At 40.7% G+C, this 12,435-nt stretch overlaps 1 protein-coding gene across 7 annotated transcripts in view; it reads right to left on the bottom strand.

Annotated features, from left to right (window-relative positions):
* The window catches only part of RBM33 (RNA binding motif protein 33), a 163,242-nt gene that overhangs the window by 91,544 nt on the left and 59,263 nt on the right, over nt 1–12,435 (bottom strand). For all 7 annotated transcript variants that reach the window (XM_050940397.1, XM_050940399.1, XM_050940400.1 and 4 more), the window contains exon 10: nt 5,206–5,264. In XM_050940397.1, coding sequence (XP_050796354.1) covers nt 5,206–5,264 — 59 coding nt within the window. The remainder of the gene's footprint in view (nt 1–5,205; nt 5,265–12,435) is intronic.

The following is a 12,435-nucleotide window of genomic DNA, read 5'->3' as shown; positions in this document are numbered from 1 at the left end:
AATACGCACCCAATTTTTGCAAAGCACTTTAAAATCGACAGCTGAAAAATGCCATGTAAGTGCCAAGCATTGTTATATTTGATTTCATACAACACATGGGAAACATGGTCCTTGTATCAATGGTATCAAGACCTACGAAAACACAATTTAAGCATAGTATCTCAACTGACCATATGAGGGCCCAATCTCAGAATATTTTCTCCTTTTTAGTATACAATGTTTAATGGATTAACTTTCAGGTTTGAAGGACTGAGTGCACTTTACAGAGAGTTTTGAAAGAAGACAGGATGGTGATTTGGCATACAAGAGGGAAATTATGGTGACAGGCTTTTAGGTTGAAGTTATTAATTAGTACCCCTTTTTACTTTTAAACTCATTTATTACCACCACAAGGAATAGTCCAAATCCACTCAAAAATGTATTTGGGGATGACTGTTCTATCCTGGGTGGAGTTGTGGAATAAAGGCTATAGTGATAGACTGTCTGACTAGGCTTTCACCCCTCCCCTGCCCTTGTTTATCTGCTTATACTTCCTGGCCAAATAGCATTTAAAGACTTTGCTAGCATGGGTCCCAGGTCTGTAAAAACAGTGCCTAGTAGCTCTTCTAAAGAAACACATTTAAACATGTTTTCCTGTAAGAAATGTGGTACTTTTGCACATTAGCGCTACCCAGTTTATAACTCCATTTGTAAAATGGCTTCTTGTTAAGTTGGGTCCTAGTGGCCAGGTCATGGGAAAATTGGAACCTTTAATAGCAAAAAATAATGTTCAAGAATGGTTCTTGAGAGAGATGCTGACAGTTTTCAAATGCACAAGGTCCATGTCATCACCTACGAAGACCTTGGGGCCAGCCCCCTCAGCTGGAGTAAACTGGCAGAGCTCCAATGAAGTCAATATCTCAATGAAGTTATGCCAACTTATAGCCACTAAGGAGGATCTTAAGCCATGCAGACTGGACTGGTGGCAACCTAGGGATAATAAAACCATCAATTTATGAAAGATGTTCCCCTTTTACTTTTAACTTTTCCTTCCTTTCTTTTGCCTCACCAACAGTGTGACCCATCTGCTCGTTACATTTTGTTATTGTATTGTATTAAATTACGAGTTCTCTGGGGCAAGCACAGTCACCGTCTTATTCATCTGAACAGCATTTAGTACAATAGGGTCCTGAACCTTGATTGGCATATCTGCACTACCGTAATATAAAATAATATGGCCAAGAAACAGTAATAAAAATACAGAACGCCTAGTTAATTGCTCCATGGGTAAAGCCTTCAATCAGTTTAGCCAAAAATGGCAGAGTCATCTGAGCAGACCTTTGGCTGGGCTATCTATATAATAAAATCCCAGATTATCACTAGAATGTTGGCTTAGTCAGTGTGAAGCAATGGGAAAAGGTACAAGCATGAGCCTGAGAGCTTTTTGTATAGAATATCACTATGTTCAATCACCACTGGGATTTGCCGTCTGTTACCATCCAATTTTTAAGTTCTCAGACATTTTGACTTTACTAATTATATCCATGTGGTATACAGCTAACGTAGGGCATTTATCAATGCCGTGCCAAGAGTTCTAGACCACTTATATCAGAGAAGGTGACAAATTATCACTTTTATTCTACAGCAATTTCACTGGCTATATGAGGAGACAGTGGATTATTTGGCCCAGTTGCCACACCTCTGCAAGAGATTGGGCTTTTAGATACTAGCAATTTGTTAAATGACAACTGTGTGATTGGCACTTTGAGACAAAAGCTAAAGTCAATTTGCTTAAAGCCCAAGATACATAGATAACATAAGACCTAGTGGAAGGCTCAGTGGAATGTGTTAGCTTAATGTGCTGGTTTTTTTAATAGACTATTTAAAAATAACTGGAAGAATTAAATAGTGTCAACTGCACGCTGATTAAAATCTCTGTATAAATTTTATTGCCACAAACTAATACACTAAGAAAAATCTGGAATACAATGGAAACCTACGGAGTCTTCTGCAATTTTTAGAGAATGACAGGCACTCTTCAGAACTGACCATTTTAATATTTACCCTGCGTACAAGTGCGCCATAGCCTTCGGCTGACAGCCCCGTCTCAGAACCATTATCTACTCAGTTTCCAATGAGTTTAATATGATTATTGATAGAGACCTGTTTGCACACTAAACAAAGTAGTCACTGTTTACTGAAAGGAAAAATGCTAGACAACGAGGTATTTGATATATTCCTTGAGTAGTCCAAGATTTTACTCTGTTTCTGTAATACCCCATATGTTAGAAAATAACCAGAAGAAATGTGTAGGAGGTCAAAAAATAATTCCATGTCTTCTCCCCCACTTACTCTCAAGGGACAAAGCTTTAAAATAAATAAGTAGAGATGAAAATGTTAAAGTTTTACTTATTACTACTGGCAACTGAATATGAAAATGCAGCATCAAAACCTGTATTTAGTGGCAACTGATTTGTTTAATAATTGTCACATTTCCAATCACTGCTCAACTTCAATCACTGTAAGCACTGCATTATGCTTTCTACCAGTTTCTTATAACATGATGCTCAATGTGCCAAACACAGCCCTGGTACAACTTTGTTGAAGTCAATACAATTGTGTCCTCTTACAGAAGGGCTGAATTAACACTAAAGGTTTTAAAAATGAATGATTACCTTTTCTCATATACTTAAAAAATTCAACTACAGTCCCAAACAATTTTTAGAAACACGTAAGCAGCTTGAAAATGAAAACACAAAAAAAATCTGATTTGCTTTGTGGACTACACATGTCCTTTGTTTAGGTGGTCCTATAAAGGAGCAGTAAAATCAAGTTTAAAGACTTCTTTCTCTCAGTCATAAAGACTTATAGGAATTCTAACAACATTTTATTCAACCTTTCAGGTTTTTTTAAACTGTATTTGCAAAGTTTTCTAACTGCTGGTCTACCTGTTAAAATATACGTCAACTAAGAATAGTATAGAAATCTTTGCAGATTTTAACATGCATCAGAGCAAAAAAAATTGCTCTATAACAAAAGCATTTCTTCCACACAGAGATATTTTTAAAATGTTATGCCTCTGATAATTATGCAAATTTCACATCATATTTTATTTTCATGGAAAACAGGCTGAACAGATAAATGGAAAACCTAGAACTTTCAAATCTGAAGGTAAATTTGACTTGAGTTCAACAGCTATATACTACATTTGATAAAACAGAAGTGAAATATATATAATGCTGCTCATACCTATCTATTACCTAGCAGCTTTGGTACTCTGTGTAAACAGCTGTAAAGCACTTTACAAGGGAGGTCAGTATCATTAGCCCTATTTTACAGATTCGGATAACTGAGGCACAGAGAATGGAAGTAACTTACCCAAGGTCTTATCCAGCAGGCTAGTGACAGAGCTAGGAATAGAATCCAGGTCTCTTGAATCTCAGTCCAGTGCTCTGTCTACTACAATGCACTGCTTCTCCACTTAATAGGAAGAAACTCTAACCAAAAGAATTTTCTTAGCTCTGAATATCAGCTACTTAATATTACAGCAAGTACCAGTGTCATGTTTACATAAGAAAGATGCCCCGTTTTCTCTAGGGAAAATTTTTGGGGAGAAGAGAAAAATATTCCTATCCAGAAGAGAAATACAATTCTATATCAAAAGTAAGCTGAATCTTTGCTATTTTATTCCATTTAAAAGTTGTACTGTATATGAATTATTTTGCTATATGTATGTTAATTAGTATTGTCTACTGGAAATAGGAAAAAATATTTAAAAAATTCTAATCGTACAACCTATTTAAAGAAATCAAGTTCTAATTTTAGTATGTTGGTGTAGACACATTTTCAAGGACGTCAGATACAACAGATTTATACATTCTTTCTTCCTCCTATTTCTCTTCATTTCAAAATTTGCTCCAGATCAAATAAAATATATCACAGGAAAACAAAGTGTAAGATTCAGGGATACAATGTAATTCCAATGTTCACAAAGAACAGTTACAATTAACATTTTTAAATGCTAGGAAGATTTCTCTGTTTTGCACTTGGACTTGCTCAGATAAAAGTATTTCCTCTAGTTACACCACAGTCAAATTGTGGTAACTTGGAGCATAGAAATTTCACAGAAGTATGACAAAATTGGGTAAACGATAACCAGGCTTTGTAAAGCTAGAGTTTGTTTTAGGTTATTTTTTATACTTCATAAAACAGATTCTATGGTAATGAATATGACTATCAGTAACTGTACAAAAGGAACAAGCATAAGTAGTTGATTGGATAAGGATCTTTGAGAGGAAATATTCTGCACAGAAATAATCCTTGTACTATATGCATATGGAAATCACAAAACCAGCACATTTTTTTTGTGATCTGCCTTTTCAGCTACAAGTGATTTCTATACAGATGATCTCTGTATATCAGTATATTCTGATACATGACCATTTACTTCCCCCTTCCACATTCCATATATTACCAAGGTTTAGCTTTCCCATGTACAAGCTTCATGGACAAGAAAAGCACATGAGTTTCCAAGTTTTGGAAAACGAAGGCAACATTACACAAAAATTACTCATTTATATGATGATACTCTGTGTGAACAGTTGTAAGTAACTAAAATGATACAACAAAATAAATTAAGATGAAAAATACCACAAACTGGAAAACTATGAACAAGTGATTTTTCACATTTTGTCCACTCAGAGTAAGTCAGGTGGTCAGATTAAATTAGAGAAAGAGCTAAAAGATGGCTTGTATGTTTTGGAAGCCAAAGATAAGCAAGAAGGGAAGGATCGTTCAAATGCCAAATCCATTTTTGATATAAAAATTGAAACTTATTAAATGCTTAAAGCAAGCAGAAAATAAGGCACTGATTTTATAATAAAAATATGGAGCTTTTTAGCCAGAGAGAATTTTTTTCCCCCAACAGAGTTTTTAAAGGATGCCAGTAGTTAAATGAAAAAAAGTTCTCTAAGACAAGATGCATTTATAGCTCTCTCTTTGGAGAGACTGGTTCAACAATTTTACAGTCAAACAGAATTAATTCTACTCTCAAAAATCCATTGACCTTAAGCTTTTAACAAACATTTTCAACGGCGGAGATTACTGTCAATATTTACAAATCCTTAAAATTATATTTCATTGGAACAGCTTTTATTTGCTATATTAATATTTCTCTGCAAATGTATGCTTATCCATATCACAGAAGAAGAAGCAGCTGCTACTCACAGGAAATCTCTGGGGTCCTACAGCAGGTCTTGGCTGGGTTGGGACTGGCAACAAGGGCACTGAAACAAGAAACACCTTTTAATACAAATTATTTTACCTAACAGTTGTTGACTTTATCTCCAAAAGTAGTCACGAAGCAGATCTTAATCACTGCTCGTTATGTTTACCTTTAAGAACTAAGCATGTGCTCCACAGTCCCTAAAATTAGCCTAGAGGAGAAAAGTTTTGTTTCCAACATTCAACAGGCAATTAGTATTCTCATAGCATAATTTAGATAATGCAATCCTGAATTTTCCAGAATTAAACAGCCTGTTGACAGAGAAAAAAAAACAACAAATGGCCAAACTGAAGGAAGTGCACTCTTTTAGGCCTGTAAAAGTGGATCTAAAGGACATAACCATACAGCATTTAAACAATGCTTCAAATGCAAAAGAGGAAATTCAACATGTACATCCTAAATTATTCTCTCTCAGAACCTTTTAGATTGTCATTGTGACTCCCGACAGACTCCATGCTTCAGTGCATCTTGAGAGTATCCTAACACTATACATGCTATGGCATCACAGCAGACCAAGAGCTGGAATGACTACAGAGAACCTAAAATGGGAGGGAGAGGGTAAGAAATTCAGAATTTATGCACTGTCGTCTCCTATTAACATTACTGAATGGGACACTCCACCCACACAAGGTTCCTTCCTTAAACACCTTGCAGGTTGAGAAAGGTCACACTCAATTTGTGATATTCACAGAATCAGTGTAATGTCTCAAATGAAAAATAAACTTTCTATAAAAGACTGCAGCAGGCAAAGGATCCCCTGCCTCAAAAACAGAAAGCTGTTAAACTGAATTTCAAAACTTCAGCAGTGGATCAGCACTCCTCTATATTGATGAACTTCTTGGGGTTATTAATAAAAGCACAATACACACGATTACCAAAGCTCTTCCCTTTATGGTGCACAGGAGAACACTGTAGTATTTCAACTGATTTGGTAACTAGAGCTGGCTGGGAAAATTTCCAGAAAATATTTTTTTCCATTGGAAAATGCAGATTTCTCTCAACAAACTGTTTATGGAACAGGGTTGGTTTGAACAAATTTGCTGCTTCAAAAAAGTTTTGGACACAGTTCTGAAATTATTGGAACATTCTATTTGCATATTTTCTCCATAAAAAATTCCATTTTTTCACTTCTATATATATCTATAGCTATAGGATGAAGTTAAAATGAAGCATTTTGAAAATATCAAAACAAAAAACAGTTTGACTGACCCAAAACAATTTTTTCCTTTCACACTACAAGTCTATAAAATGAAAAATTTCATCCTAATTTGGGATGACCTTTTCAAAATTTTCCCAGGATGGAAAAATCATTTCCCATACTTCTCTAATGGTCGGTTATCAAATACTGACTCTAGATGGAGGCCATTGTATTATGGTCTCGTCTTAGTTCTTACTGAACATCTGTCAGTATCATACAATCATCAACGAATTTGGAAAGATGGGGAGTTTGACAGAACCATGACTAAAATAGCTTAAGTGTTACAGGACCTGTATGCAATTAAAAGCTGTATAGGAAGGAACACACACAAAAAATAGGCCGGCATTCTGTTCAACTGTCATTATCTGTTTTGGCATAGTGCCTCTGGCAGTGCCCATTCCCCCCCCTCCTTTTTTTTAAGCACACAAATGAATTTAATACTCATGAAAGATCATAGTTCAAATCCTTTCAATCCTTGAGCTCTTTGCTGCAGCAGCAAAGATGGCTCAAACCAGCCCTCTTTTTGGATCAAATTAATCCACAAATTTATAATGAAAAAAAAGTGGAAGAACCAGTGGTATAACATTTTAAAGCAGCACAGTGTTGGACAGGATTTTAAATAAGAATGGAAGTAAATATCATCTGATGGTAAATGACCAGGAAATATTTAAAGAGACGGCAGAAACCATCCCTGTCTCATGTTTTAAGGAATTTTTTAATAGTATTTTTTTTCTGACAACCAGAAAATTGCTTTAATTTGAAGTTAGTTTTAAAGGATAAAATTGAGTCACTGCACAGCAATTTAGAAAGTTACTAAGAGACAGTGTGGTAGCTCACTTCTGAACTTTGGTGGCCTTAAAATCCTTGGTGGGATAGTTATTTGTGATGCCAATATTAAGGGAAAAAAACCTGAATCCTCAAACTCAAAAAAAGTTGAATTGATTTGCGATTACTGCTCAGATTGGGACCATGCTGTCCTATCATATTTGTTAATTATTTTTACTGGAGTGTATTGACCTATCTAGTGCTCGCAATTCTGGGGTGGAAGAGGCAGTACGTTGCAGGAGGGTAGGAAGGAAAGAAAAGTTTAAGATACAGCAATGTGAAGGACCAAGTATTCAGATGCTGCATGTGACTGATAGCTGTATGTCAACCTCATGTCTGCTGAAGATGCGAATGGCAGTTTTGCAGATTTTCATGTATGAGTTTCTCTTTCATTCTTCCTGAGGCTGAAGAAAGCATGGAGTATGGTTGTACTCCTCAGGCACAATCTTGATTTGAACATCCATCTCAGAAAGCAGGGGGAAAAAACCTCATTTTCAGAAAAAAGCAGCTCAGACAAGAAAATTTTATAGCCAAGATACAAGAGGTATGAATTGGTTTTTGGGAATACTTGGGCTTAGAGACCAGGAATGGTAACGGCAAGTTCTTCTCTGATATAAAAAGAAGAGTTTATCTTGGGAATGAAAACAGAAGTTACCTACAGATAGGGCTCTTCAGTGGGAAAAGTTTCAAACTCACTCTTCAGGCCAAAGTGATGGCCATTAGGGAGATTACTTCCACAGTCCTGATGGAACACTTCAAATGGCAGCTTCTTGACAATTTATACTATGGAGACTTTTTCAGAAGAGGTTTAAAACTATTATTAATCATGTTTAAGGCTAAGATTTTGTCATGGACATTTTTAGTAAAAGTCAGGGACAGGTCATGGGCAACAAAAAAAATCACGGAAGCCGTGACCTGTCCCTGACTTTTACTAAAAACATCCCTGACAAAATGGGGAGGGAGGAGGGTCCAGCACCCTCCCCTACCCACTGCAGTTGGGAGCTGCAGGGATCCCATTTCCCAGTGGCTGGGAGGGGTCCCCCTGCTGCCCTGCCCTGGGGCTGGAGCTGAGGGAGTCCCCTGCTGCCTGCGGTGGCAGAGGAGCTGCGAGGTTGGGGGGTGGAACGGGACTGTCAGCACTGAGCAGCTCCGGGGTCCCTCTGCTGCCACCAGCTGGGAGCTGCGGGGGGGCCCCGGATGATCTCAGCAGCTGATCCACTGCAGGGGGGACCCCTGCCACTGGCCGCAGCTAGGCAACTCAGGGGTTGTCACCAACAGTGGCAGCTGGTCAGTTGCCGGGGGGAGGGGGGGCTACCCACGGAGGCTGGACTGCTGCAGAGTCCCTCGCTGCCGGCAGTGGCTGGTCAACTGTGGCACTCGCACTGTCACAAAGATTGCCGGAAATAGTGGATTCCGTGACCTCCATGACATAATCTTAGCTTTAATCATGTTTATTACAGTAGTGGCAAAGGGCCAAGCAAGAATAAAGCACCACTGTACTATGCACTGTACAAACACCATCTTAGCCCTGAACAGTTTACAATCTAGACAGACACAGGGTGGGGGAATGAGTATAAATTAGGATTGGAAGGATTAGATTTTTATTAGCAAATGTAAATTTACCGCACACACACAGATGAAAAAATATTTCCGTCAATAACTGAAATTTACAGATGAGTAAAAAAAATGCTCCATGAGAACTTATTAGAATTCAATTTAAGGATATTTACTTTGTATATTTTGACATGTGATGTTGCAAATTTCTGTTTTAATGGTTATAAAGCTTTAACTTATTCAATTTCAGTCTCTACTGTCATATATAATAGTGACTGTACCTCCCTCAATTTCATACAGGTGTGAAAATGTAAATAGATAAAAATTTTAAAAATTGCTTAAAAATAAACTGTCAAAATTATATAAAAAATTCAATTCTGTCAAGCCTAGGTATAATACACCCAGTGAGCAATGTGTTGGCAACAAACATGTTTGTTCTACAAGTCTTATTTTGTTGATGGGCTTAGTTCAGAGGGAATAAGTTAAATGGAAAGATTAGGAAAAGGAAAGGTGACACTGAAGGGAAGAGGTGTAAGGAGGACAGGGCAGGGGAGAAGAGGGTAAGAGGCAGGTGTGGAGTACACCTGAAGAGAAGAGATAATAAAGGAGGGGACAGAGAAGGGTAAGAGCAAACAGCCAATCAGTATAGAGCAGAGGAAGTCCAGTCAAAACCACAGAAAGTTCTCTGATTGAACAAAGGTCCCTGCTTTGGCTGCTTCTGCTCCTACCAGCTGGAGTCTCTGGCTGGCTCCTATTCTTCATGGTGATATTATTGTGATGCAAGTATGGCATAATTATCACGTATTTTGTGCAAGATAAGGCATGTGATATATCATTGAAAAGGTTATGATTTACTGAATCGGATTATCCTACTTGTATGCATGTATCAGTTTTGTAAATGAAGTTAGGAATATTGTCTATGTATCTATTACAAATGTGTTTAAACCTGGGAAACGCCAACTAGGCGAAAGACTGTCAGTCTAGATGGCTGGCTGCGAAGGAACCATTCAAGTTAGTGGACCATAAGGGAGAACAACAGGGGCTTGGCTACACTGGCGCTTTACAGCGCTGCAACTTTCTCACTCAGGGATGTAAAAAAACACCCCTCTGAGCGCAGCAAGTTACAGCGTTGCAAAGAGGCAGCATAAACACTGCCCCAGCGCTAGAAGCACGGCTTCCAGCGTGGCAAGCTAATCCCCACGGGGATGTGGAGTACGTGCAGCACTGGGAGAGCTCTCTCCCAGCGCTGGCGCTGCGACTACACTCACACTTCAAAGCGCTGCCACAGGAGCGCTCCCGCGGCAGCACAGTGCAGCTCTAAGTGTAGCCATACCCTAGGTCTTGGAAGAAGCTAATCTCCCACCCAGGAGCCTTCCTGAGGATGCTACAAACATCCTTTGAGTCATGGCTGCTATGACACTACAGGGGCATGCGACCAGATCACGTGGTACAGGACTCCATCTTGCAATACCAGTGTTTTTCCACTGAAAGGCATAGGACCCAAGCTTGGAGACAAAGGATTCCTGCCATATGCAAAAGCTAAGGTAGGGAAGTGACTGTCATTGTGACTCACTGACTCCCCGCCCAAAGGAATCTCTTGAACACCTGAAGGAACAAGCATTGAATTGGGGGGAAGTGCTAGACGTAGGCCATGTCTACATCTAAAATTTTGCAGCGCTGGTTGTTACAGCTGTATTAGTACAGCTGTATAGGGCCAGCGCTGCAGAGTGGCCACACTTACAGCAACCAGCGCTGCAAGTGGTGTTAGATGTGGCCACACTGCAGCGCTGTTGGGCGGCTTCAAGGGAGGTTCGGGGAACGCGAGAGCAAACCGCGGCGAAGTTGGTCTCCTTTCCCGGTTTGCTCTCTCGTTCCCCGAACCCCCGAACAAGCAGGTCTCCTTCCCTGCGGTTTGCTGGGTGGTTCGGGGAACGCGAGAGCAAACCCGGGAAAGGAGACCAGCTTCGCCGCGGTTTGCTCTCGCGTTCCCCGAACAAGCAGGTCTCCTTCCCTGCAGTTTGCAGGGTGGTTCCGGGAAACGCGAGAGCAAACCGCGGCGAAGCTGGTCTCCTTTCCCGGTTTGCTCTCTCGTTCCCCGAACCCCCGAACAAGCAGGTCTCCTTCCCTGCGGTTTGCTGGGTGGTTCGGGGAACGCGAGAGCAAACCCGGGAAAGGAGACCAGCTTCGCCGCGGTTTGCTCTCGCGTTCCCCGAACAAGCAGGTCTCCTTCCCTGCGGTTTGCAGGGTGGTTCCGGGAAACGCGAGAGCAAACCGCGGCGAAGCTGGTCTCCTTTCCCGGTTTGCTCTCTCGTTCCCGGAACCACCCAGCAAACCTCAGGGAAGGAGCCTGCTTGCTCGGGGTTCGGGGAACGCGAGAGCAAACCGCGGCGAAGCTGGTCTCCTTTCCCGGTTTGTTCTCGCGTTCCCGGAACCACCCAGCAAACCTCAGGGAAGGAGACCTGCTTGCTCGGGGTTCGGGGAACGCGAGAGCAAACCGCGGCGAAGCTGGTCTCCTTTCCCGGTTTGCTCTCGCGTTCCCGGAACCACCCAGCAAACCTCAGGGAAGGAGACCTGCTTGCTCGGGGTTCGGGGAACGCGAGAGCAAACCGGGGAAGGAGACCAGCTTGATTACCAGAGGCTTCCTCAGGTATGCTGGGATACCTGCTTATTCCACGGAGGTCAAGAAAAGCGCTGGTAAGTGTCTATATTTGATTACCAGCGCTGGATCACCAGCGCTGGATCCTCTACACCCGAGACAAAACAGGAGTACGGCCAGCGCTGCAAACAGGGAGTTGCAGCGCTGGTGGTGCCCTGCAGATGTGTACACCTCCTAAGTTGCAGCGCTGTAACTCCCTCACCAGCGCTGCAACTTTCTGATGTAGACAAGCCCTTAGGCTAGAGGGATTTCTAGCCTATGAAAGGAACAACTGGGGTTTGTAAGCTGCAAGCAAGGGCAGCTGGCCCCTTAAGAATCTCTGCAGCTGGCATAAATCAACATTCAGGATGATAATTTGCTACCTATATCCAATCTTTTTAGTACACCTCTACCCGGATATAACGCTGTCCTTGGGGGCCAAAAAATCTACCGCATTATAGGTGAAACCACATTATATTGAACTTGTTTTGCTCCCCAAGAGCACACAGCCTCGCACCCCCTACACCCCCGGAGTGCTGCTTTACAGCATTATATCCGAATTCGTGTTTTATCGGGTCACGTTATATCAGGGTAGAGGTGTATATTAAGATTAGATTGCATTTTTGTTTATTTGCTGGGTAATCTGCTTGCTATCTCTTATAAGCACTTTATCTATTGTAGTTAATAAATTTGTTTTGTTTTATCACAAACCAGCATATGGGAGTCGTATCTTGGGGCAAAAAGCTGTTGTATATTCCCTCTGCACAGTGAGGAAGGGGGCAAATTTCATGAGCTTATGCTGTACAGCTCTCTCTGCAGTGCAAGAGGGTATAATTTTGGGTTTACACTAGGGGTGGGGAGGAGTTCTCTTGAGCAGCTGGTCAGTTCCTTAGCTATAGCTCCACATGCAGAGCAGATCACAGCAGCCTGTAAATACTGTAGCTGGGTGGGTCCCTACCT

Source organism: Gopherus flavomarginatus, chromosome 2, assembly GCF_025201925.1.
Source record: "Gopherus flavomarginatus isolate rGopFla2 chromosome 2, rGopFla2.mat.asm, whole genome shotgun sequence".
NCBI lineage: Eukaryota > Metazoa > Chordata > Testudines > Testudinidae > Gopherus > Gopherus flavomarginatus.
This window is presented reverse-complemented; position numbering and strand designations above follow the sequence as displayed.